Below are 21,685 nucleotides of genomic sequence, written 5' to 3' on the forward strand. Positions count from 1 at the left end.
GCTTAGTATAGGGCGACATCCAGAGATTGGTAGATAGATAGATGTTTATTGGCTGCTGCAAAAAAGATGTAGGGAACGTTCAAATATTACGTAACGCTTTTTTTCCGAATTTTTGACCCCCCCCTCCCCCACGTAACGCCAACGTAACGCTTTTTTCAATCCCCCTCCCCCATGTAACGCTTTTTCAATACGAAATCAGCACAAAAAACTACCATTCCGTACTCGAAAGCGTTACGTAACGTTTTGCTTGAACCCCCTCCCCCCCCGATGTGACGCTAATGTAACGTTTTGCATAACCCCCCCTCCCCCTCGAAGGCGTTACGTAATATTTGAACGTTCCCGTAGCCTACGATAAATTAAAGTAGGCTACAATGTAAGTAAAAATGTTGAAAAGATTACAATTAAAAAAAGAAAATGATAATAGCATCATAGCAGCGGGAGGCTGCGAAGTGACCATTCAAGGTCTTCAAGTCAAGCAGCAGACAAATAAATAAATAAAAGCTGTCCAAGATGATTAGGAATTAAAAATTTAAGTAGGCCAACGAAACCTATCTTACAATTGCAAGTCTGATTAGTAATTTAGCATTTGCTTAGTCTGTGTCAATAATTTTCTTTTTGTAGGCTACATTCTTTTAAAAGTTGGGAAAGAGGATTTCCGAATTTCAACTGGTATATTATTCCAAATTTTTGGGCCAAAGTATTTTATAGAGCGTTGTAGTTTAGTGGTTGTTAGGGATATTGGTGGTTGTGCATCGATAATAATAGTAATTTAGGTTGGTGGAGTTTGGAGTAGTAAGGTTGTAAATTTCGTTCCATTTTTTAAAATAGTTTTGAAAAGTGCTGGGTAATGAATTAAAACTAAACTGGTAGGCCTACATAAATTTAGCAATTTCAAATTTGTGCAGATCTTTTAATTTTAGGATATTGAGTTATTTATAAAAGGGTATTTATAACTAGAGGATAACCTACATCAATGAAAAAGGTCGAGTCACAAACTTTCAATTGCGATACTTCAGAATATCAAAAGCGAAGGACGGTGAAAAAGAAGAGATGCAAGTTTGTATTTGACCTTGAAAAAATTATAAACAAATGCTAAGATTAACATGTAAAAAGTTGGGACTTCAAAATAACAAGCAGATTTGTCAAAAGGAAGCGTTATATAGTTTCCTTCCTGTTGCAGACCCCCAAAAAATTTTAAACTTGAAAATTATCCCGGATTTACAAGTGTATGAAATTGATTTGATGGCGTCTGGCAACACTAGTCTGCCACAGTCCAATTCTAAACAAAAACAAAGCAAGTTTGCATCTTTCTGTGTGATTTCGTCATACGGTACCTCAGTCCTCAATTATAGTATGGTAACACTTCAGAATTACAAAAGCGAGTAACGGTGAAAAAGAAGAGAGACGCAAGTTTGTCATTGACCTTGTAGAAAAAACTTAAAAAAACGCTAGGGTTGATATGTAAAAGAACTGGGACTTCAAAATAACAAGCAAGCTTGTCCAAATGAGGCGTTAATAAAGTTTCCTTCCTTTTGCAGGCCCCCAAATGTTTTTATAATTATGGTAGGCTATATTGTCCTTTTGCAGTAACTATTTCCATTAGGTTATGCAAAAGGATACGATACTGCACTTTGAGCTGCCTTTATTTGTTTTTTTTTTTTTTTGATGAGAATTAGTTGATTTGGTTTTTCTCAGACTTGTGAAAGCTCGTAGCTTATCGAACTACAATTTAGAAATGCTAATTTCAACTTAAACAAAGCTTGTTTTAAGTGGACTACTTAAGATATTTACCGGTAAGCTTAATGAATTTTGATAGTTAGTAAAAGTGATGACATTAAAAGACATTCTTGATCAATTTCTCCGTTCGAGGTTTGCTGATGTGAACTCATCAAACAAGCCTAGGTAAGAAGATTTATACTTGATGGTAATTTTGACTGATTGTATAAGCATTTTAAGTTTTACTTAAGTTAAGCTAAGGAGGTAAGGCTACATTACCGAATAGAAAGCTCCATTTTTCTGATGTACAACAGTCCAAGAGTTATTGTACTTGGAGTTGCCCTAACTACCAGACCGCATGTACATGTCATGTGGTCTGTTCAAACATTGTTGTATTTAAGTAAAAAGTTTTTGAAATAAGGCATCATTTGGAATATTTGCAAATGTTAATCATAGCAGTCTACACAGGCCTTAATCTTACGTCACACAAGCTTTCAATACGATTGAAGGCATACTTCTTTCTGCTTCATGCTAGGCTAAGTTGCAACAATAAATTGCTTATCTGAGTTGTACGGTAGTTGATAAACATATTTTTTTTATAAATTTACTTAAATTGCTTTAGAACTAAATTTACTACTACATATGTAACCTACAAAAGGTACCGTACAATAAATGCTACATGCTAAAACGGAAAAAAAACATTCTTTCTAGTGTACCAGTAGCAAATAAGGTAAAAGTAGATGTAGTTTCACATCTCTTCGATCTAAAACCCTAGTTAGGGTTGCCATATTGGAGTCATTCCATCTTTAATTTAGGGAAAAAAATATTTGTACACCCATGGTTTCAGAATTTTATGATATATTGTATACAGATAGAGCTCATCGAGACAACTCTTTTGAAAAAAAAATTAGCGTTCTATGACCTTCGGTTCTCGAGATATGAAGGATTGCAATTTGGCCACATGAGGCACAATTCTGGTTATGCATGAGTGATTTTTAAGTATATTTCTTATATAGATGATAGAAGAGTGGGGGAAATTGCTATTTGGGGGTTTTCAGAGGTACTGAATTCAATAAAAAAAGTTCCAAATGGCTCAGAGCAGTATATAGTTTGTCTCTGCAGTTATTTTTACTCCTTCACTTCAACTGGTCAAAATTCGCACGCAGCCACGATGAAAATTTTCGGTTCACATCTCAAAATGAAGATGAAGAGTGCTTCTAACAGGAGTAAGAAAAATTTTTCAGTGTATATTTATAAAATGTACCAATCTTTTATCATTTATGGCCATGTGGAAAATCAGTGTTAAACCATTGTCTAAATTCTTCATATATATATACAATTACAACTTAATTCTCATGATTACAAACTAATGTCTGACAAAGGCTGTATAACAGAAAGTATGGATTGGTTTCAAAGAGTTCTTTGTCAAACTGATCAAAGGATAAACACACACTAGAGTACTGTTACTATCCAAAATGCCGGCAAGAGCAAATGCAAAGCACCTAGGCCTACTTTGCACCTTGGCATGTTTTCGATACATTGGATAAAACATCTTAATGTTCCAAAATTCAGCAAGTATATATATATATATATATACAATAATACAATTTTTATGTTGCATTTAGATGAACAATGAACATTATAATTATGTTACAATAGTGCATGTGAAGTCATCAAAAGAACACGGGAATTCAATACAGTCGAACTTCGATACTATGCCACCCTTTGGGACCGAGAAAAAGTGGCATAGTACTAGTAGCGAGGGTGGCATAGTAGCGAGAGTTTGTAAAAACAGCCATGTGACGTGACCACTGACCATGTAATGCCACGTTGTGTTGTACGATTATAATTGTACGAGGAAATCCAATCTGAGCCAGATGGTGTTAATCTGCTCGAGATCTGGGAAGCGCTGCCTTCCGAGGAAAAGATGCACCAGAACAAAGAGATCGAGCTGTCTGACTTTCTTGAAGCTGATGAGCGCCTCGAGACTGGTGGACCTTTCACACTGGATGAGATTGCGAAGGAAATGTTGCGCAGCTAGGAGCCGGTTGAAAGCGAAGATGATGAGATAAATGTTGAGGAAGAAATCGTTTCGTTCAGGGATGCCCAGCGGGCATGGAGCGCTATCTGGAAGTTCATGCAGCAGAGAAGCGGGAAGCCCAGTGTGATGCAATCGGCTGGCTAGACGACAAGGTGTGTGAAATTCGCCGAAAGAACATGCGCCAGCTGATGATTCTTCATAGTTTTGGGCTGACCTAAAGTAGATAACTTGAAAGAACACATTACATGCACATACATATACTTTTGCCGTTTTACAACCGTTTAATCGTTTCGTTTGTACCGTTAATTGTTTCGTTAATACAGTAACACTGTACTCTCATGTGGCATACTAGCGAGGGTAAGGGGTGGCATTGTGAATATATTTTCTATTGAATTTAGCTGGTGACGATCAAAAGTGGTATAGTAGCGAGGGTGGCATAATAGCAAGGTGGTATAGTATCGAAGTTTGACTGTACCAGTATTTTGTAAATACAAAGAATATAGGCCTAGTGCACCAGGCAATGCAAATTTAAACTGCTGCAGTAAGGTGTCCATATAGTACACTACATAATTATAAAGCACCAACACTTCAACAGTGAATTAAAAAAATCCCAATGACATCACCAATAAACTAACATTCTTTCATTTCCTAATGCTTATGATAATGTTGAACAAAAACTGATGTTATTTTATGGTTTCAAAAACATTTTATTGAAACATTAGATCGAGCAGGGTCACACTACACACAAGGCTTTCTCAAAAAAAAGAGAAAGAACTGTATGTCATTTCAGGAGAGCAAAACAGAAATTAACAGATTGGCAACCTTTGCAGTTGATTTTACTGTAATACACTTTGAGTGAAAAAAAAAACTTTATTAACCATGTGAAAACGCGTTGTTGGCTGTTGCTAGCCTAATTTTCTGCTTTTGAAATCACCTTATGCAGTTGTATTGCTTGTGACTGAAATCAAAACTAATCAGTGTCCATATCTTTGTTTAGCTCGCAATTTACATAACAGAATTCAGCAGCAGTTTGTTTCAAAACATAATGCTTAAAACAGTACATGAAGAGTGTTGCACTAGGTTAACACTGGCAGAGTAGTAGGGTTGCATTTGAGAAATTCTGAACATGGCCATAAAAGATTGGTACATTATTTAAGTTTTATAAATATACACTGAAAAATTTTTCCTGTTAGAAGCACTCTTCATCTTCATTTTGAGATATAAACCGAAAATTTTCATCGTGGCTGCATGCGGATTTCGACCGGTTGAAGTGAAGAAGTAAAAAATAACTGTGGAGCCAAACTATATACTGCTCTGAGCCATTTGGAACCTTTTTTATTGAATTCAGCACCTCTGAAAACCCCCAAATAGCAATTTTCCCCACTCTTCTACCATCTATATAAGAAATATACTTAAAAATCACTCATGCGTAACCAGATTTGTGCTTCGTGTGGCCAAATTGCAATCCCTTGTATCTCGAGAACCGAAGGTCATAGAACGCTAATTTTTTTTTTAAAAGAGTTGTCTCGATGAGCTCTACCTGAATACAATACGTATATCATAAAATTCTGAAACCGTGGGTGTACAAGCACCTAAATTAAGGATGGAATGACTCATTGGATAAAACACAATCTCAAACAGTTTTTACATTGATCCATCTCACTCTTTTTTGTAGTGTGAATTCTGTAGGCCAGACATGCAAAGGATGTAAATAGGCACTTTTTTCAAATTTAATTAGGCTTTTGTTGGGTTTAAAAAGTAAAACTCTCCACAGCAAATATCTTTATAGTTATATTGCGTTACTTATTTTTGTTCTCATATTTCTTTTGTGAACAGACTTTGCACCATTATAAAAACATCATCATTTTCATTACAATGTCACACAGTAAAGCTACAATTATAATGGTATTCTGCAATTCTTAATATCTGTAATAGTAATCGAACAACATTGGCTTTAGATATTAAGCAATAAAAGTATGATATTTGGAGCATTATTAGTAGGGCCATTTTTATATGACCTTAAAAAATCAATAATATGACTTTATTTTTTGGAAAATATGACTTTATGTGAAAATCGTTTATTTTTACATACAAACAACGTCACTCACGGAACTAAAGAGTAAAACATACGCAACATAACAGTAATACACATCCATTTTTATTTTAAACCACTGTTGTAGTATAGTTTCATGTAGTGTGGAATGTTAGAGTCTTTGAAGTTACGATTTGGACGTAAAAATGACTTTAGTAAGGAAAGTGAGCGCTCCATAGTAGGGTGGATCAAAAAAAACTAATTTGTGAGTTCAGCTTAGTGCATCTGCCAAAAGATGCAGTTTGGGCTATCTTTTACATTGGTACTTAAAAAAACATTTTTTGACCCCGTTTGACCCCTATCCAAGAGCGCTCTAGTGGCCGCCGAGCCAAAATTCCTTAAATTAGCCATAATACTTTTTCTAGTGGGTGTAGGCTAATGATTTTGGTGTCTAACCCTACTAAATCAAGTCTTAGGAAGTCACTTCTGCAGTCTAAAATGATGCATGGGCAGCAAAAATTGCATAATGACATTTTTGCTCTAAAAAAGGCATTTTATGGGAAAGAAATGGCATTTTTTGATATTTTGGGCAGTTTTATGGATGAAATACTAAAAAAAGTGTAACCTAGGTAAAACACACTAGGGTGTGACCATTTGTGTGCAAACTGGCCTCTAGTCCAATGAGGTGGTGAGGTGATATGAGGTCCGATAGACTACAGAAGCATACGATAGTGCAGCTGCATGCCGCATATATATTTATTTGACAGTGTAAACTTAACTATTGCATTTATTACAGCTTTAGATATTGTTTATTTCAATGTTTGTAAATATCTGATCACACTTAACTTAATTGAGTTTATATGATGTTTAATAGAGGCAAAACTTGCATTTGGCTTCTGAATAAGCATCTCATTGAACACATCCTGGGTAGTGTGCACACAACCCCCTTGTTTTTTACTTTTTTTTGTACTATTGACTTGTAGATTTGTGAGATTGTTCCACTAGCCAAGAATCTTTGCTGGTCCAAAAATCAGTAGAATTGGGGCACGTTTATGTGGGCCACCATCCCATTCAAATTTTCAGGTTTGCCATTAAGTAAATATTGAATTACCGGTATTTTCACGCTTCTCAACAGAATTTGTATGTTTCAACAAAGTAATATGCATAAAACTTTTGCCTGTTCGACTATTTATCGTACAGGGAATTAAAAGAATATGCTTGTCTATACAAGTTGTCTGTGAATTCACATTTTTTACATGTTGGAATAGCTAAAAATACAACTCCAGTGAGCGGAAGTGGTCTAAAATTCTAATTTCGCACTGGAAATAGATCAAATACACATAGAAAGTTACCAATAGGCTAGTAAGTTTGCTACATGAAAGCCTGGTATTGAATCTGTATGTATACAGTAACTGTAAACTTTTACTAACACATTTTGTCACAGAAGGCAATGTGATCGACTAGTCTAATCTGTGCAAGAGGATATTAGTTTTTTCTCTTTCTCAAATTAGGTGTGTCTTTTCTGTTAGCTTCCACTATTTGTAAATGTTTTGATAGTGTTCCTCGTTTCTGGCACAATGTAGGTAATCGGTGCTCAGTTTAACTCCATGTTCAGCCACATTGTAAACAGCTTTCTGGTACGACTCTGATTCAGACCATTTCTCTACTGATAAAGAAAATCATCATTTATCTCTAAAACAGAGAAAAAGAACCGAGAGTCCTTTGTGATAAAATCTGTCAGTTTTGATTCCAGATTGATTTCTGATGGAAAACGTGGTCCGTAGCTAGGCAGTGCCAAACCGATCTGCTGGTGTAAAAACAGGATCTGTAGGTTTTACATGTATAAGTTCATCAGCCATCTGATGTTTCCTCTTCCTGAACTTCAGAGCTGAACAGTGCCAGTCCAGTGGTACCATCTCAGCAGAGAGATACCAAAATTGACGTTTGAAGCTACGTTCAGCAGCATTTAATATCAACTTATGCACTGCTCCATATCTGAGAATGTTCTTGTACATAGTCAAACAGTTCCAAGGAGCATCTGCAGCAACACTGCACCGAAACCAATATATACAGTAGACGAGTGAAATAAAATTCATGAGATCTTTCAATTTAGCCACTTGTGAAACTGATGTGATAGTTCCCTTAGGTAACTTAGCTATTTGATTTTCCAGTAGCACCAATTAATAGGAATGAATCAATTTGGCCATCCATCTGGCCTTGTGTGTGGCCCCAGAACGGTAGAATTTCACATTTTGTAGACCAGGACTGATATAAGCAATGCACAAGTTCATAAGTTATTTATAGTCGCCTCAAATGAACTTGTATTTGCTTTGTGCAAGTTGAACAACGTCATCTTTAAGGTTCTGAATGAGATCGTGTGTTGTTACTGGAAAGCTGTTGATATCCAGTGTACTTAGCAGTTGGCCACTGTGGAATAGAATCCCAGTTATTGCGGAGTCTCATGAAGATGCTCATTTGTGGTTATTTTGAAGCCTCTAGCTTCAAATCTTCAAAGATACATGACACAACGATTTCACCGATGTGATGTAAACAACCTGACCAGAGAAGTTCCTTATCTTAAGAGCTACAGTAGAAGCAGTTTTTGCGTTTCTTTTTTAGAGTGTTTTTGTCGTTTTTCTGCACTTAGAATCCTACTTTCTTTCCTTCTGACTCGTGCGAATAAAATAGAGTCAAATCCGGCTATTGTGGCTGTCCTGTCTGTCATCATTCCTTTTAAGAAAGATATGTCTGCAGGATTTGATATAAGCTCCTCAACAAAACACTAACATACTGATTTCGCCTGAACCCGTTGTCATGCATTTTGTGTCCATTACTGTAATGCTATGGATAATTGGATGCACAAATTAAAGGCAGCATTTTTGCTATTAACTTCATACGGTAATTGTTTGCTTTTATATGTTTGCTTCAGTGTATTAACAGCAATACCTTTAGAAGCATTATGAATTTGTTTTTCTTTGCCCTTTTTTAAAAAAAACAATAAATTTCCAACTTTTTCAAGCATTTTTGCTGAATAAAGGCTCTGATGTCATTTTGCTAGCCCATAGATGATTTTAAACTGCAGAAATGACTTCCCAAGACTTGATTTAGTGGGGATAGACATCAAAACCACTAGCCTGCAACCACTAGAAAAAAAATTATAGTCAATTTAAGGAATTTTGCCTCGGCGGTCACTAGAGAGCTCTTGGATAGGGGTCAAACGGGGTCAAAAAATATTTTTTCAAGTACCAATGTAAAAGATAGCCCAAACTGCATCTTTTGGCAGATGCACTAAGCTGAACCTAAAAATTCGTTTTTTTTGATCCACCCTACTCCACAGACGCTGATGTGGGTTGACACTTCTGCAGTTTTGCATAAAGCGCTGGTGAAATGTCTTGTCTTTGTAGCTCCATAATTTGTTTCACATCGTTTTTGTCCAATCGCTTCTTAATGTAATTTTTGAGCTCAAGCGGATGTTTTCCGAAATCAAGGGCATTTAGATCAGCATGGGCCTCTTTGATGGTGTACGTACAACTTTCCATTTTGAGTATTAAAGGGCTAGGGACATGATTTTTTTGATTGATGTTTTTTGGATTATTCTTGTAGGGAATAGTATCATGAACAACCCCTATCAACAAAATTGGTTAAAACAAGCTGAAAGTGTGTGTTTTTATTTTTTGAAATCACGAATCCAACACATAAGGTTTTTGTAGCCCCTTTCCGAAAATGTCTTCGGGAAATTCCCTTTCTACGTCACACCGGTGAATTGATGAACGATTGTAGTTTTTCACTGTTCAGTTCAGTTCAGTTGTTTTTATTTCTAACCTTCACAGCAAAGACAATTACACGACAACATAAAGACATATACTGCATTAAGACAGCTGAAAGCGACGTTTCATTTGCTTAGTTGAGGTTTAGGCTACAAAATAAACTGTTAATTCATTTGTAAAAGTTATTTGTTGGAGCAAAAATGCCTGGAAGATGTGTTGTTTGGGGATGCAGCAATAATCCGAAGCCTGGGATAAGTGTTCATCAGTTTCCCAAAGATCCAAACCTGTTTAAAAAATGGCAGAAATTTGTTCAACAAAACCGAAAGTATTGGAAGGCTAAAGCAAGCTCACAAATTTGTTCCGTACACTTTGATAATGACCAATTTGAAGAATCGAGTCTACAAGTACAATTGGGGTTTTCAGGCAGGTAAGTTTCTACAGCCTAGCCTGGGTTAGACTGCATTTCCAATAGTGCTCATTGCTGCATTGCTATACTAAACTACCATAGTGTTATTAAGCTAGACTACCACTGTCACACATTAATTGGGTTAGTCTAATGTCGTTATTTCAAAGTTGATCTTTGATAAGGTTTACAGCAGGACAAGAAAGTTTTTTTTTTAAATAATCTTGAGAGTTAACTGTAAGATAATTAAACTTTCAGTAAAAGGATTCTCAAGAAACGTGCAGTTCCATCAATTCTTAGCCTGCGGCAAAACGTAGCTTGTACGTCTACGGCTGAACCACATGCAAAGACAGAGAGGAGTGCTGTCAGAAAGCGCCGAGTTCAACAAGTAAATTAGCTACCATAGCTAGCCTATAAATTGCAAACCTACTAGTTATATTCTCTCATACTATTCAGGTTTTGTGTTTATACTACGTGAAGGTTAGTAAATTATCTCGTAGCCTACATATAAAGGTGTTAATGATCAATTTTCTTTTCTACTCATAAGACTGCCTTTAAGTACCGTACTTTTTCTTTAATTAACACATATGTTAAGTTCTATACTGGCATGTCAAGTGCACTGCTGTATTAGTCTACTTAGAGAGTATTTTATGTGGTACTGATGCCAAAAAATATTTCAGCTTTTGCAACATGAAGTAACTACAGTGCATTCGAAAGAAACCCAAAATATTGGTAGCAGCCTTGTAGATCAACAAGTGGTGTCTGTGGAAACAGAGTTAATTGCTGGTCAAAACTCTACTAGTATAACAAAAGAAGCAATTGATGAACAGGAACAGCCTTTGATGATTTATGAAGCCATGTTTATAAATCCACAATGCAAAGTTGCAATGACCCAAACCGTTAATGTTTCCAATACCAGAAGTATAGGTAATAAACTTGTTAAATAGGTTACTAGATGCTAGCCTATCGATGTTAGTCGATTTCATAATCATGCTACACTGCCCAAGGTTTAAAATAAATTATTTTTTCCTTCTTCATCAAGTTGTAAATAACTTATTGTACTGCAGTGAAGTATATTGTATGTAGGCTACTGGTAAATTGTTACACAATCCACATGTGCTAAAAGTTTTCAATGATCCACTAAAGTTATTTTAGTGTCATCCAATAGTTAACATTGCATTAAAAGTATCAAAGATTAATGTTAGTGTTACAATGAAAAAAAGCAAATCCTTCATTGAGACAATACCACAGTCATAATACTACTGTAAACATTATTTAACATAACATACATACTAGTTAACATAATTTCTGACTAGCTGTATCAGCCACATTTAATTTCTGCAATGTTTTAGGCATCCAATGCAATGTACCGATAAGATGTAGTGATGCCGCAACTCAATGTGTAATACCGGTAATGGATTTTATTCAATCTTCTACTCCCATCCATAGTGAAAATGAAGAAGACATGCATGAATGTTTGGATGAAGATTACAATGAATCTTATGATTCCATTTCTTTCGAATGTAATGAGTAAGTGATGCATAATATTCTGGCTTGTGTTGACACTTGGAATGTCTAACTGGAGTTCATAGCTGCCTATTGAGCTGGAGTAGGTCAGGTCTTTATTGGCAGAATGCCTCAATTTGTCCAGCTACATCCACTTTGAAATATGTATTGATATTTTCTTTGTATTTTCCAGATCAGAAGCTAATCAAAAATCAATACCGGAAAATAAATATGTGATTTTCCATAGCATGCTCATGAGTTTGTTTTTAATCTGTCAATTATGTGGTAAGGCAGGAGCAACAACTTCCAGTACATGCAAGGGAACACTGTTGGCAGTTAAACAAATCTGCCATCACTGCTGTCAGTCTTACAAATGGTTTAGTCAGCCATTTGTGGGTGGAATACCAGAAGGAAATATCTCGTTAAGTTCCTCTATTTTGTTCAGTGGAGCACTACCTACAAAAACTTTACGTTTTTTGCGCTTTTGGGGTGTTCAGTGTTACGAAAAGCGTACCTTTTTTCGACATCAAAAAAAGTTTTTAATACCTGCTGTCAACCATGTCTGGAGTATGAAGCAACAGAATGTACTGCAAGAAGCAAAGAAGGATGTTAATCTTATTTGTGGTGGTGATGCAAGATGTGACTCTATGGGCCACTCTGCTAAATACGGAAGCTATACTCTGATGGATGTGAAGCAAAACCGTATTTTAAGCATGGAAATTGTCCAGGTAAGTTTACATGTTCTTACGATGCTACTTGCTACAAAATCGTGTCCCGAATTATGTTATGTTGTATTTTCATCTTTCAAAGGAATATATATATATAATATTAAATGGAGTTACCCACAATTCTGATGTCGTAATTTTGCTATTTCCGCAAATCACAAATGTAATGGAAAGCTCCCTAAAAGTTACATGAGTATTGTATACAACGAATACATGTTTTCCCTCAGTAGTTACTACTGTTCTACCTAATGTAAGACGTGTGTTTAGAGTAATGAGGTCAAGGGAAGTTACCACATGGAATTAGAGGGATTGAAAAGGTGTCTCCATACCCTTTCTAGTGCTGGAGTCAACATATGCACATTGATTACGGACAGACACCTGCAGATACAGAAGTGGATTAGGGAGGATCATGAAGAAATGACGCATTACTTTGATATATGGCATGTTGCAAAAGGTAAGCGCTAAACGTTGAAGCAAAGAAAACCATAAAACGATTAACGATCTAAACAACAAGTTTAACTCTATTAGTCTACTCATTTTTCATGTAGTTTAGTTTGTGCCAAAAAAGATCTTGCTAAATGCATTAGTTATTGCAATGTGAATGGAGCATTTAGTGATCTAGTCATTCGTAAACCATTTTATACTGCAGGCAACTCGCTAATTCTGTAAATTTCCTTTGGTTAAGGTCTTTCGAAAAAACTTGTTGCTGTAGAAAAGAAGAAGGGATTTGAGCTTGTTTCGAAATGGCGACAAAGCATTATAAACCATCTGTATTGGTGTGGTTTGACAAGTGATGGAAATGGTGATTTAGCTTTAGCTAAATGGGACTCTCTGCCAAATCACATATGTGACATCCACACTGGACACAGTGAGTTATTTCCTTCGTGCTTACATCTGCCACTTGCGAAAAGGAAGTACTTCACAGCAGGTTCGTTCTGTACTTATTGTCTTTATTAACCTCAAGTGTGATTGCAGTAACATAAAAGAAGGCTGTTTCAAAAGCATGCTAACTGCTTATATTCGCTCAGTGTTGGATAAAGTACCTTGTGCAATTTTCGACTTGGCTTTTAAGTGTTTTAAGTTGACATGTGAACTTTAGTAGCAAGACTCTTTATTTTCAGGATCTGAATGTTATGAAGCTTTGACAGGATTGTTGGGAAGCAAGAATCTACGAAAAGATGTCACGAAATTGTCCCCGGAAGGGCAGACGTTTTCCATAGAGGCCTACCACAGTCTTGTCAATCAATTTGCACCCAAAATGTTTCACTTTGGTTATGCTGCCATGAAATGCAGGTAAGCCATTCAGCAAATATTCTGCCTAACCATTGTTAAAGAGGCTTTTAAGAATGTAATAAGCCTACAGAGTTATAATGCAATGAGATTGCTAAAAAACAGCTTGTCATCGTCAGTAATCAACGCTTATGTTTAACTTTAGATTGTTACTTGCGGCCCTTCATTACAATGAAAATAGCAGAAAGGAGCAAGCTAAAACAAAAGACGGAAATTTGCAGTTTTCTCTTTCCTTTCCAAAAGGCAAAGGAGGTTCTCACACGCTAAAAAAGATAATGCAAGAGTGTACCTTCAGTAAGAATACATGTCTTCTAAAATTGAAATATGTGCTAAAGTCTACTTAAACAACCTAATAGTGCGTTTATTCGTTTCTAAAACTCATAAGCATTTGCTAGTCCCTAAACACTCAGCCAGCTATTCTTCGACAGTTGCAGCTGCTTGCTTCGGTTAAATTACGCGATGAACATTGACTAGAAATATATTTTATAACCCTTGCTTTGCAGGTTACGTTGCTGAACTTATAGCTGAAGTGACTTCAAGAGTTGAAGATGCTAGTAATGACATTCCAGAGGAGTTGTCATGGGAAACCCCTCCTCCTTTATGTCACAATCTCAAGCGTCCAGATAAACAGAGTGTCGTCAACAATCATATATCGCGTTTTCTTACAAGCGCACCAGTTAATAACAGTGAAAGTTCATAACCTTATAGATGTACTTCTGTGTTTTTTGAATGTACGCCGTACAGCATATTATTTCATATTTCGCTTTCGTTTGGGATTGGTGGTCGTATTTGTTTATCTTTCATTGATTTCATTTTTCACCATTGCCATTTCTTTGACTTATTGCTTAATACCATCGCGGACATACTTAACCGCTATAAAGTAACTTACAATGCAACATAGTAGCCTATTGCACCATATTTGTATCAAACTAGATAACACACAGTGGTGAGTCTTGTAAAAGTACTTTATTAAGGGGGCGAAACATTACGTATTAAACAATAATATCGATATAACCTAAGACTTGATATGGCTTCTTCAGAAGAAGCCATATCAAGTCTTAGGTTGTTCTTCAGGTATTTACAGTTGAAATCCAACGAAATCGTCCTCATTGTTTTGGAGCGAGAATTGGGTTCTTATACAAGTCACGGCGCATGCTGGAAGAACCACTCTAAGGTTTCGACCAAGGTACCCCCAACACCAACGGGCTAATTGCCTATATGCAATGTGCCTATGGCGCTTATGTTCAGGAGCCCCATGAACTCCATACTGCTGCTTGTACTGCAGCCAGGCAATTTCTAACACATCCACATTGAGACAGGCTGCCTGAAACCCAGGGTGCTCTGTTATGCACTTTATTTCGCAGCCATACGTCTCCCGTCCTTCTCTTACTTTTTGGGCAATGCACTCTATTTCGGTGCAACACCTGCATTCCGCTACTGTTGGAAGGATATCGCAGTTGTCGCACTTGCACCTGTAATTTTATAAAAAAAAATCAAATTGCAATAGCCATACGGCATGCATATCACTTGTGTACTGTAGTGTTAAAATAAACACTGTTTTGATATCAGTGTAAGGAAGTTTTCTTAGAAAGGCACTAGATCTAAAGGTGGATGGGAAGAGGAAACGCGGTCGTCCAAGAAGTGAAACCTGGTGGGTAACGCAGTTTACTACCGGTAGGCCTACTTATAGAAATGCTTGGGATGATTACCGTAATGGTCGCATCGATTGAAAAGGAATGTTTATAGAAGGCCACATGTTGTTATATAATAACTTCAAAGTAAATTGAGTAGCCTAATATTGCGCAACGCTACACAGCAAAAAAGTTATTGCCTTTCCCACAGTTTAAGCCATTTATAGGCCGCAGACAAATGTTTGTTTACAATTGGTATCTATATTGTGTAATGCTAATTAAATTTAGTGTGTAAAAATACAAACGCTGACAACATACCAGTTTAAGCTGTTCGTTCGAAGCTCAATATCCGAATCCATTGCTTCACATACTTCAATCTCCTCTTCTGAGCTGCTTGCCAAAGGCTCGAACATGTACGGTTGAACATGGTCGTGATCAGATTGCATCGGAAGATGTTCATTTCCAAAGTCACAAAATACTTCAGCCTCTTCATCAGAACCGCTGCTAAAATCTTGTAATGTCTCCATACCACGTTATTGAAACAAAATAACTTCACTTGCTGCTTGTCCGAATTACTTATTTCTGCAGTGCGATCTGACATCGATGCGAGAGAATTCCCGGTGAAACGTCATCGCTCAACAGTCGCCTTTACGCAGTGACGCGTGTCGGATCGTCAACTATCAGAAAGTGAAAATAAAAAGCCCTCAAAGCACCCCAAATACAGCTCAAAAAAACTTTTTTTTTTCAGGCATTCTTATTGACCACGTATAAAATCAGAAAATCACTTTTGTAGAAAAAATTTTTTTTCATGTCCCTAGCCCTTTAAGTTGACCTCAATGTGTGACCTCATAAAATATAGGTCTGTGACTGTAAGTGTTATGTAGGCTAATCCTACAGTTTGCCTTCGGTCAATCAGAAATTGCCTTACTTTCTTAGTGCTTAATTGCTTCACCGCTTAAATTGGTATTTTTTATTTAAAGTATACAACGGTATGACTTTATAACTCAAAAATATGACTATATAACTTGAAAAGCTGATATATGACCTAACCAGGAAAATATGACTTCATAACTTTTTTAATATACCTCATAGGGATGCGGTTTTTGCGTTAAAATTGATTTCACGACTTACTGATGCATAGAAAAAAATATGACTTTAATGACTTTAAATGGCCCTAATTATTAGTATGTCTATTGCCCGTTAAGTAGGCTACTATATATCTCATAACCAATATACTGCTGGTACAGGGAACATCCTTTTGATGAAATACATCGTTCAGATGATGATGATGCAAAACATGATTTCTATCGAAAACATCAGCCATTCAGTTCCTTCACATTTGGAATGGATCCTTCGTCTGAAGATGATCTGTTTGGAATGATGGATCGAATGATGAGAGGCTTTGGAAGAAACTTTGATAGCTTTTCTGATTCTCCACAAGGTAACTTAAATAAATCATGAAATGCATCCAAACTACATGCAGATCACATGAACTGCCACTGAATGCCATGACAGTGTATCTTTTTTTGCATATATTCGTGAAATGAGCTTTGGATTTTGAAATCACCTGTAATCAAGACATTTATTATTTCATGAATTTTCCATATATATGACTGTGTTTTTTTACATGTTGTGCGAGTCCCATAGGCTAGTTATTTTTGGTATGTTATCCGTTATTATTAATTGTTAAATTAGTTATGAAAGTGTAGATGTTAACCTACTTCAACAGCAACTGCGTTGTGTACTGTGTACATCAAGAAGTTGAAAAAGCACCCCTTTTAAGTGCTTACAACATCTAATATATTATGATTATGCAACAAATTTTTTGACCACATTTGCAAAAATCTTTACCTAACCAGCAAATCAGTTCTTTTTACATTGATTCATTGTCTGCAAATGTTAAAGCAATATAAAATATCGGCTGAAAGCTTGCATTTCAAAATAAAAGTTGGTATTCAAACAATTGATATGTATATTGTATATGTCTGTGCATTTTTCCTATAACATATCATGTCTTTTTTTGTAGTAGATGGACCTTTTCCTCCTCATAGTCGACAGCCGAAAAAATCCTTAAGAGATGAGATTTTGAAAGATCCTGAACAAGAGTTATATTCACGTCATGAAGATGATGCTCATAGCTCACAACAACAGAATGACCTCGACTCCATGGTACGCCATGACGAGCTCCATATCTTTAACTGTTTTTATCTTATATATACTATATGATTTATGTCATGCTGGTAATTGGAACCGTCAGGACATTTGCTGATTTACAAAACATTTGTCAACAAATTAAGTTGCTTTCTTCAAATGTTGTTATAATGGTTGCTGGTCGATTTATTGGCCATCAATTTTTTGCTTTCACATAGATTGAAGACTTCTTTGGCCGCTCAATGTTCGCACCGTTCCTGAAGCAATCTATCCCTCAGCAAGATACAGGTAAAAGTTTTTGAGCATCTTTATTGTTTATCGCATAAAAAGCATCGTAAAAATTCTGAATTGAAACAAAGATAGATTGTTCAAGTGCTATTTTGAAGCTGGCCTACTTTTTATAGCTTAGGCTACTTAGCTCTTTGCGCGTCCGGATGGTCATATGCCAATTTATTGCTGTGCAGTTACTCGAATATTTTTTATGCGCCCTATATTTCATGTCAACAAAATGGACGTTTAGAAAACTCATAAGCCACTCCGAAATGCTTCTAATCTCCTGTTAAAGGATTCACCATCTACACCAAAAAGTCATATGCTGGTACATTACATTCACTGTATTTTGCTTGTGCATTTGAAGACTTGGATGCTCATGTGCAGCGAGACGGACTAGAATCCATCCTCAAAAGCGACCCAAACGATTCCACAGCCGATAAAAGACAGCTATCGCCCTTTGGCGCTCCTTTCTCTGGTTTTCAGAGCATGAGCGAATCGAGATCAATGATACGAAGATCGGATGGAGTGAGTAATGTCACTCATAGTATTTCATTTTTAAAGCTGTTTGTTATAAAAGAGACAAAGTATACTCACAGCCACAGGGGCTTTTGTGCCAACCTATCTATCAAAATTTCGTGAAGCTTAATTTGACGACTTGTAAACATTTTCTTGACCATAACGTACTGTAGTCTCAAGAACGTTACATGTTAAAAAACAAACAGTGGAGAATTGCACTATTTATATACCTGTTCTTACTTAGTTACTTTATGCCTCAACATCTCCAAGAGTCCACATGGTCCACACAATCAAATGGATTTGTATAATCCAGTCGTTGAACTTAAAAATATGGTCAAACCTGGAAAAAAATATTATTAAGCTGAAACTTTGCCAGATGGTTCTATTGATGATGTGTAGTGACCAAAAAAAGCCCCATGATTCCCCTTTGGAAATAGTGAGTTTTGGCCATTTTTCCATAATAGCTGCAGCTCCCATAGGCCAAAAATTTCAAATCGTCTAAACGTGATCTTTTATACCTCATTAGAAAGATAATTTAATGCTGAATCGCTTTCACATAAGAACTATGGTCAAAAAATACACACATTTGAAGTTATAAGACTTGTTGTTACTCAATGCAAGAAACAGTGTACCAGCCTCATTTTTTAATCATAGATCGACTTCGCTATAGCGAAATCGATCTTTATGATTAAAAGATCGTTGTAGCAATGTACTGGCGGAATGATATTTGATACCTTAACGAAACTCAGGTTAGTGTTAAAAGGATTGGCTAATTCAGTTGTTGTATACATGTATATTTCTCACTGAAGATCACTCTATATTTATTACCGTAGTACAGAAAATTAACAAGCCACATGTATTAACAAATCAGCAATTTAGCTCGCATCTCAAAAGTTCAGTTCAAAAACATTGCATTTGTCCGTGAGAGTGTAACACTTTAACTAAATTAACGCAGAAGAGAGGCAATTCAAGATAATTTTTTTGGTCTTTTAAACATCTCTGTAATAAGTTACTATTTCATATACCTTTCAATGTTAATTCTACTTTAGGCATAGAAAGTATATGGAAATGGCAACCAAAGTTGTGTTGGAACCAGAAAAAATGCCACCAACAAGCAGAGCAGCTTGTTACCATGCTCTTTGCGCACATCATCAAGTAACCACACGGAAATTGCTAAGGAATAGGGAAATAGAGTCAAAGGAAGAACGGAATATCTTTGATTTATTCTAATATAAAATATGGAAATGCTAGTACTTGGACATTGGTTACTACAAGATTTAAAAAAATTATGAACTTAAATTTGTTATAAGTGAAAAGTGATCCTTTTTTAGGTCGGTGTTTTTTTTTAGGAATGTCTCAAAATGTAAAATCTAGAATTTTACATTTGTTAACATAATTTCTATAATTTTGCTATTTACCGGTCAAAATTTTTCAGTGTGGTTTGTTTTAATATCAAAAATATATCAATATTGGTTTGGGAGTAATTCAGGATAAAATATTCCAAATATACTATAGATTCAGCAACTTTTGAATTTCTACACTCTGCAATTGGTTTTAATTTTCCACTTTTATGGAAACTTGTTTATGTATTAAGTTTTCTAAAATCAGTTTGAGGAGTAATTTCGGAAGGAAAATTGTATGCTTTTTCGTAAGCTCTGTTTTAACCATGGAATCATTCATTGCATGTCACTCCTCGCAAAAATCTACCACGCTAAAGCCAATGGTGGATTCCGCCTTATTGTCCGTAGCCTATTTAATGGCTAATAACTTCAAATGTGACTAATAAAACTTTTCTGTTTTTGTGAACTAACCCAGCAAACTGTCCACTGGAAGCGGTTGACTGTACTATAAGACTTGTTACTCAATGCAACAAAGCTATTGCGATCGATTTTCGCTATAGCATTAAAATATGAGGCTGGTACACCGTTCGTTGCATTGAGTAACAAGTCTTATAACTTCAAATGTGTGTATTTTTGACCATAGTTCTTATGTGAAAGCGATTCAGCATTAAATTATCTTTCTAATGAGGTATAAAAGATCAATTTTAGACGATTTGAAATTTTTGGCCTATGGGAGCTGCTGCTATTATAGAAAAACGGCCAAAACTCACTATTCCCAAAGAGGAATCATGGGACTTTTTTTAGTGGCTCCACATTACCAATCAAACATCCTGACAAGATTTCAGCTTAATATTATTTTTTTTCCGGGTCAAATCATTCAGCGACTGGACTAGTAATGTGTATTATTCGTTTAGTCTACTGAGCAACGCATCAGCAGGCGAGACGCAAACGGCCACGAAGAAACTACAATCATCACTCAATCTCCTACTGGCGAACGCACGACAGAAGTACGGCGCAGTGATGGGTCGGTGGAGACGACACATGACAATGGTAAGAACAGTCTTGATTTTTTTCCTTGGTTGATGAATTTTTACAACAACCCGATTTTTCATTTCAAACCAATTTTCAGCGACTTGAGCAGTAGAGTATTCAACATTTTGTTCATTGAAGTTACCTTGTATTGCAGGTATTTCCGATTTGGATGTGTTGGGGCCAAACGCGCCCACATCTTCTATGTTCCCGAATATTAACTCTTTCATGAAATACTTTTTTTCTTGATAAAAAGCTTCCTTGGGTTGATGGTTTGTGTGATAATATCAGAAGTTTCGTGCCGTATGTATAGTTTAGCCCAGCTTACGTATGGGCACATGTATTTATTTTTTGTTGTTGAATTATATTATGTGAGTCTCCGTTGACGCTTTTATGTGTGGCAATCAACTGTATTTGTAACGTTTTCTGGTGTCAGGTTTTGCGATTGCTATTTTCCCCACATTGTATCGAAATTTTATCGCGAAAGGGTGGATCCTGTCGATTATATAATGCCTACTGTACTTTGCATAAGCTATCTACGTATGGTTTTGTTATGTCGTGAAGTATTAACAGTCAGCATCATCAGGGAGAGGGAATTGAGTGAAGCCAGTAGCTCATTTAACATTTCAGCGTACAAGCATCCAATGCCAAGTTTGTCGATTTTTATTTCCTTATGTTGTATCAGTAATGTACAGTATGTAAAAACGGTTAAAAATAATGCGACTTGATAATTCAAGGAGCTACCTTTGAAATAAATAAAAAGCATGCTACAAAGAAGAAAGTTGGCAGCATTGGTCGGTTTTTCCTGTGAAGTATGGGTGTAAGCCAACGGAATGTATTAGGTTTTGGAGGTGCAATAGAATTCTTGCCCAAAAAGTCTTTACGACTAATCAATGAATGCATACACCATATAATGATGATTTATCTACCTTTCCGCACATGACTTTTTATTGACACTTGCGTATTAAGGCTTCACAGGCTGTATGCAAAATTGCGTTGTAGTACCACACTTTTCAAGTAGGCCTACTGTACTCGAAACTCTTTTACGACTGCGTGCAAAACATGTACGCCTGATCTAATCATCTTCACTCCAAGGGCAAGGCGTCAAGAATGTTTCTATTGTCATTCTAAGAGTACACTCACCAAGTTTCTCCAATTCAACTTCACCCTCTTCAGTGACTTGTGAGTCAACATCTTCATTAGAATTGTGTTTGATGAGTGTTACCTTTCTGTGACGTGTGATTTCGGTGCAGATGGAAAATACA

General features: G+C 36.2%; 4 protein-coding genes across 5 annotated transcripts; 3 read left to right on the forward strand and 1 right to left on the reverse strand.

The window, feature by feature from the left end:
- Positions 1-1,764: 1,764 nt before the first annotated feature.
- On the forward strand, positions 1,765-21,194 carry LOC145777574 (uncharacterized). 2 transcript variants are annotated; one of them, XM_082588987.1, is made up of 7 exons: positions 1,765-1,902; positions 16,359-16,552; positions 17,138-17,280; positions 17,481-17,550; positions 17,900-18,060; positions 20,306-20,441; positions 20,578-21,194. In XM_082588987.1, the coding sequence occupies exons 1-7, from the start codon at positions 1,829-1,831 to the stop codon at positions 20,667-20,669; spliced, it is 870 nt and encodes a 289-aa protein (XP_082445113.1). In that variant the 5' UTR covers positions 1,765-1,828; the 3' UTR covers positions 20,670-21,194. The 2 variants fall into 2 exon arrangements, with proteins under 2 accessions (XP_082445113.1, XP_082445114.1); XM_082588988.1 differs by having other exon boundaries at positions 17,141-17,280.
- LOC145777397 (uncharacterized) lies at positions 9,757-12,008 on the forward strand. Its single transcript, XM_082588768.1, has 6 exons — positions 9,757-9,983; positions 10,218-10,347; positions 10,640-10,886; positions 11,312-11,489; positions 11,659-11,825; positions 11,911-12,008. The coding sequence occupies exons 1-6, from the start codon at positions 9,757-9,759 to the stop codon at positions 12,006-12,008; spliced, it is 1,047 nt and encodes a 348-aa protein (XP_082444894.1).
- On the forward strand, positions 11,923-14,473 carry LOC145777398 (uncharacterized). Its single transcript, XM_082588769.1, has 6 exons — positions 11,923-12,193; positions 12,458-12,644; positions 12,876-13,118; positions 13,312-13,483; positions 13,626-13,774; positions 13,984-14,473. The coding sequence occupies exons 1-6, from the start codon at positions 12,035-12,037 to the stop codon at positions 14,178-14,180; spliced, it is 1,107 nt and encodes a 368-aa protein (XP_082444895.1). The 5' UTR covers positions 11,923-12,034; the 3' UTR covers positions 14,181-14,473.
- On the reverse strand, positions 14,559-15,907 carry LOC145777399 (uncharacterized). Its single transcript, XM_082588770.1, has 2 exons — positions 15,430-15,907; positions 14,559-14,952 (listed from the first exon to the last, which is right to left on the reverse strand). The coding sequence occupies exons 1-2, from the start codon at positions 15,636-15,638 to the stop codon at positions 14,559-14,561; spliced, it is 603 nt and encodes a 200-aa protein (XP_082444896.1). The 5' UTR covers positions 15,639-15,907.
- Positions 21,195-21,685: the final 491 nt, after the last annotated feature.

The sequence above is a fragment of the Aplidium turbinatum genome, chromosome 9, assembly GCF_918807975.1.
Source record: "Aplidium turbinatum chromosome 9, kaAplTurb1.1, whole genome shotgun sequence".
Classification (NCBI taxonomy): Eukaryota; Metazoa; Chordata; class Ascidiacea; order Aplousobranchia; family Polyclinidae; genus Aplidium; species Aplidium turbinatum.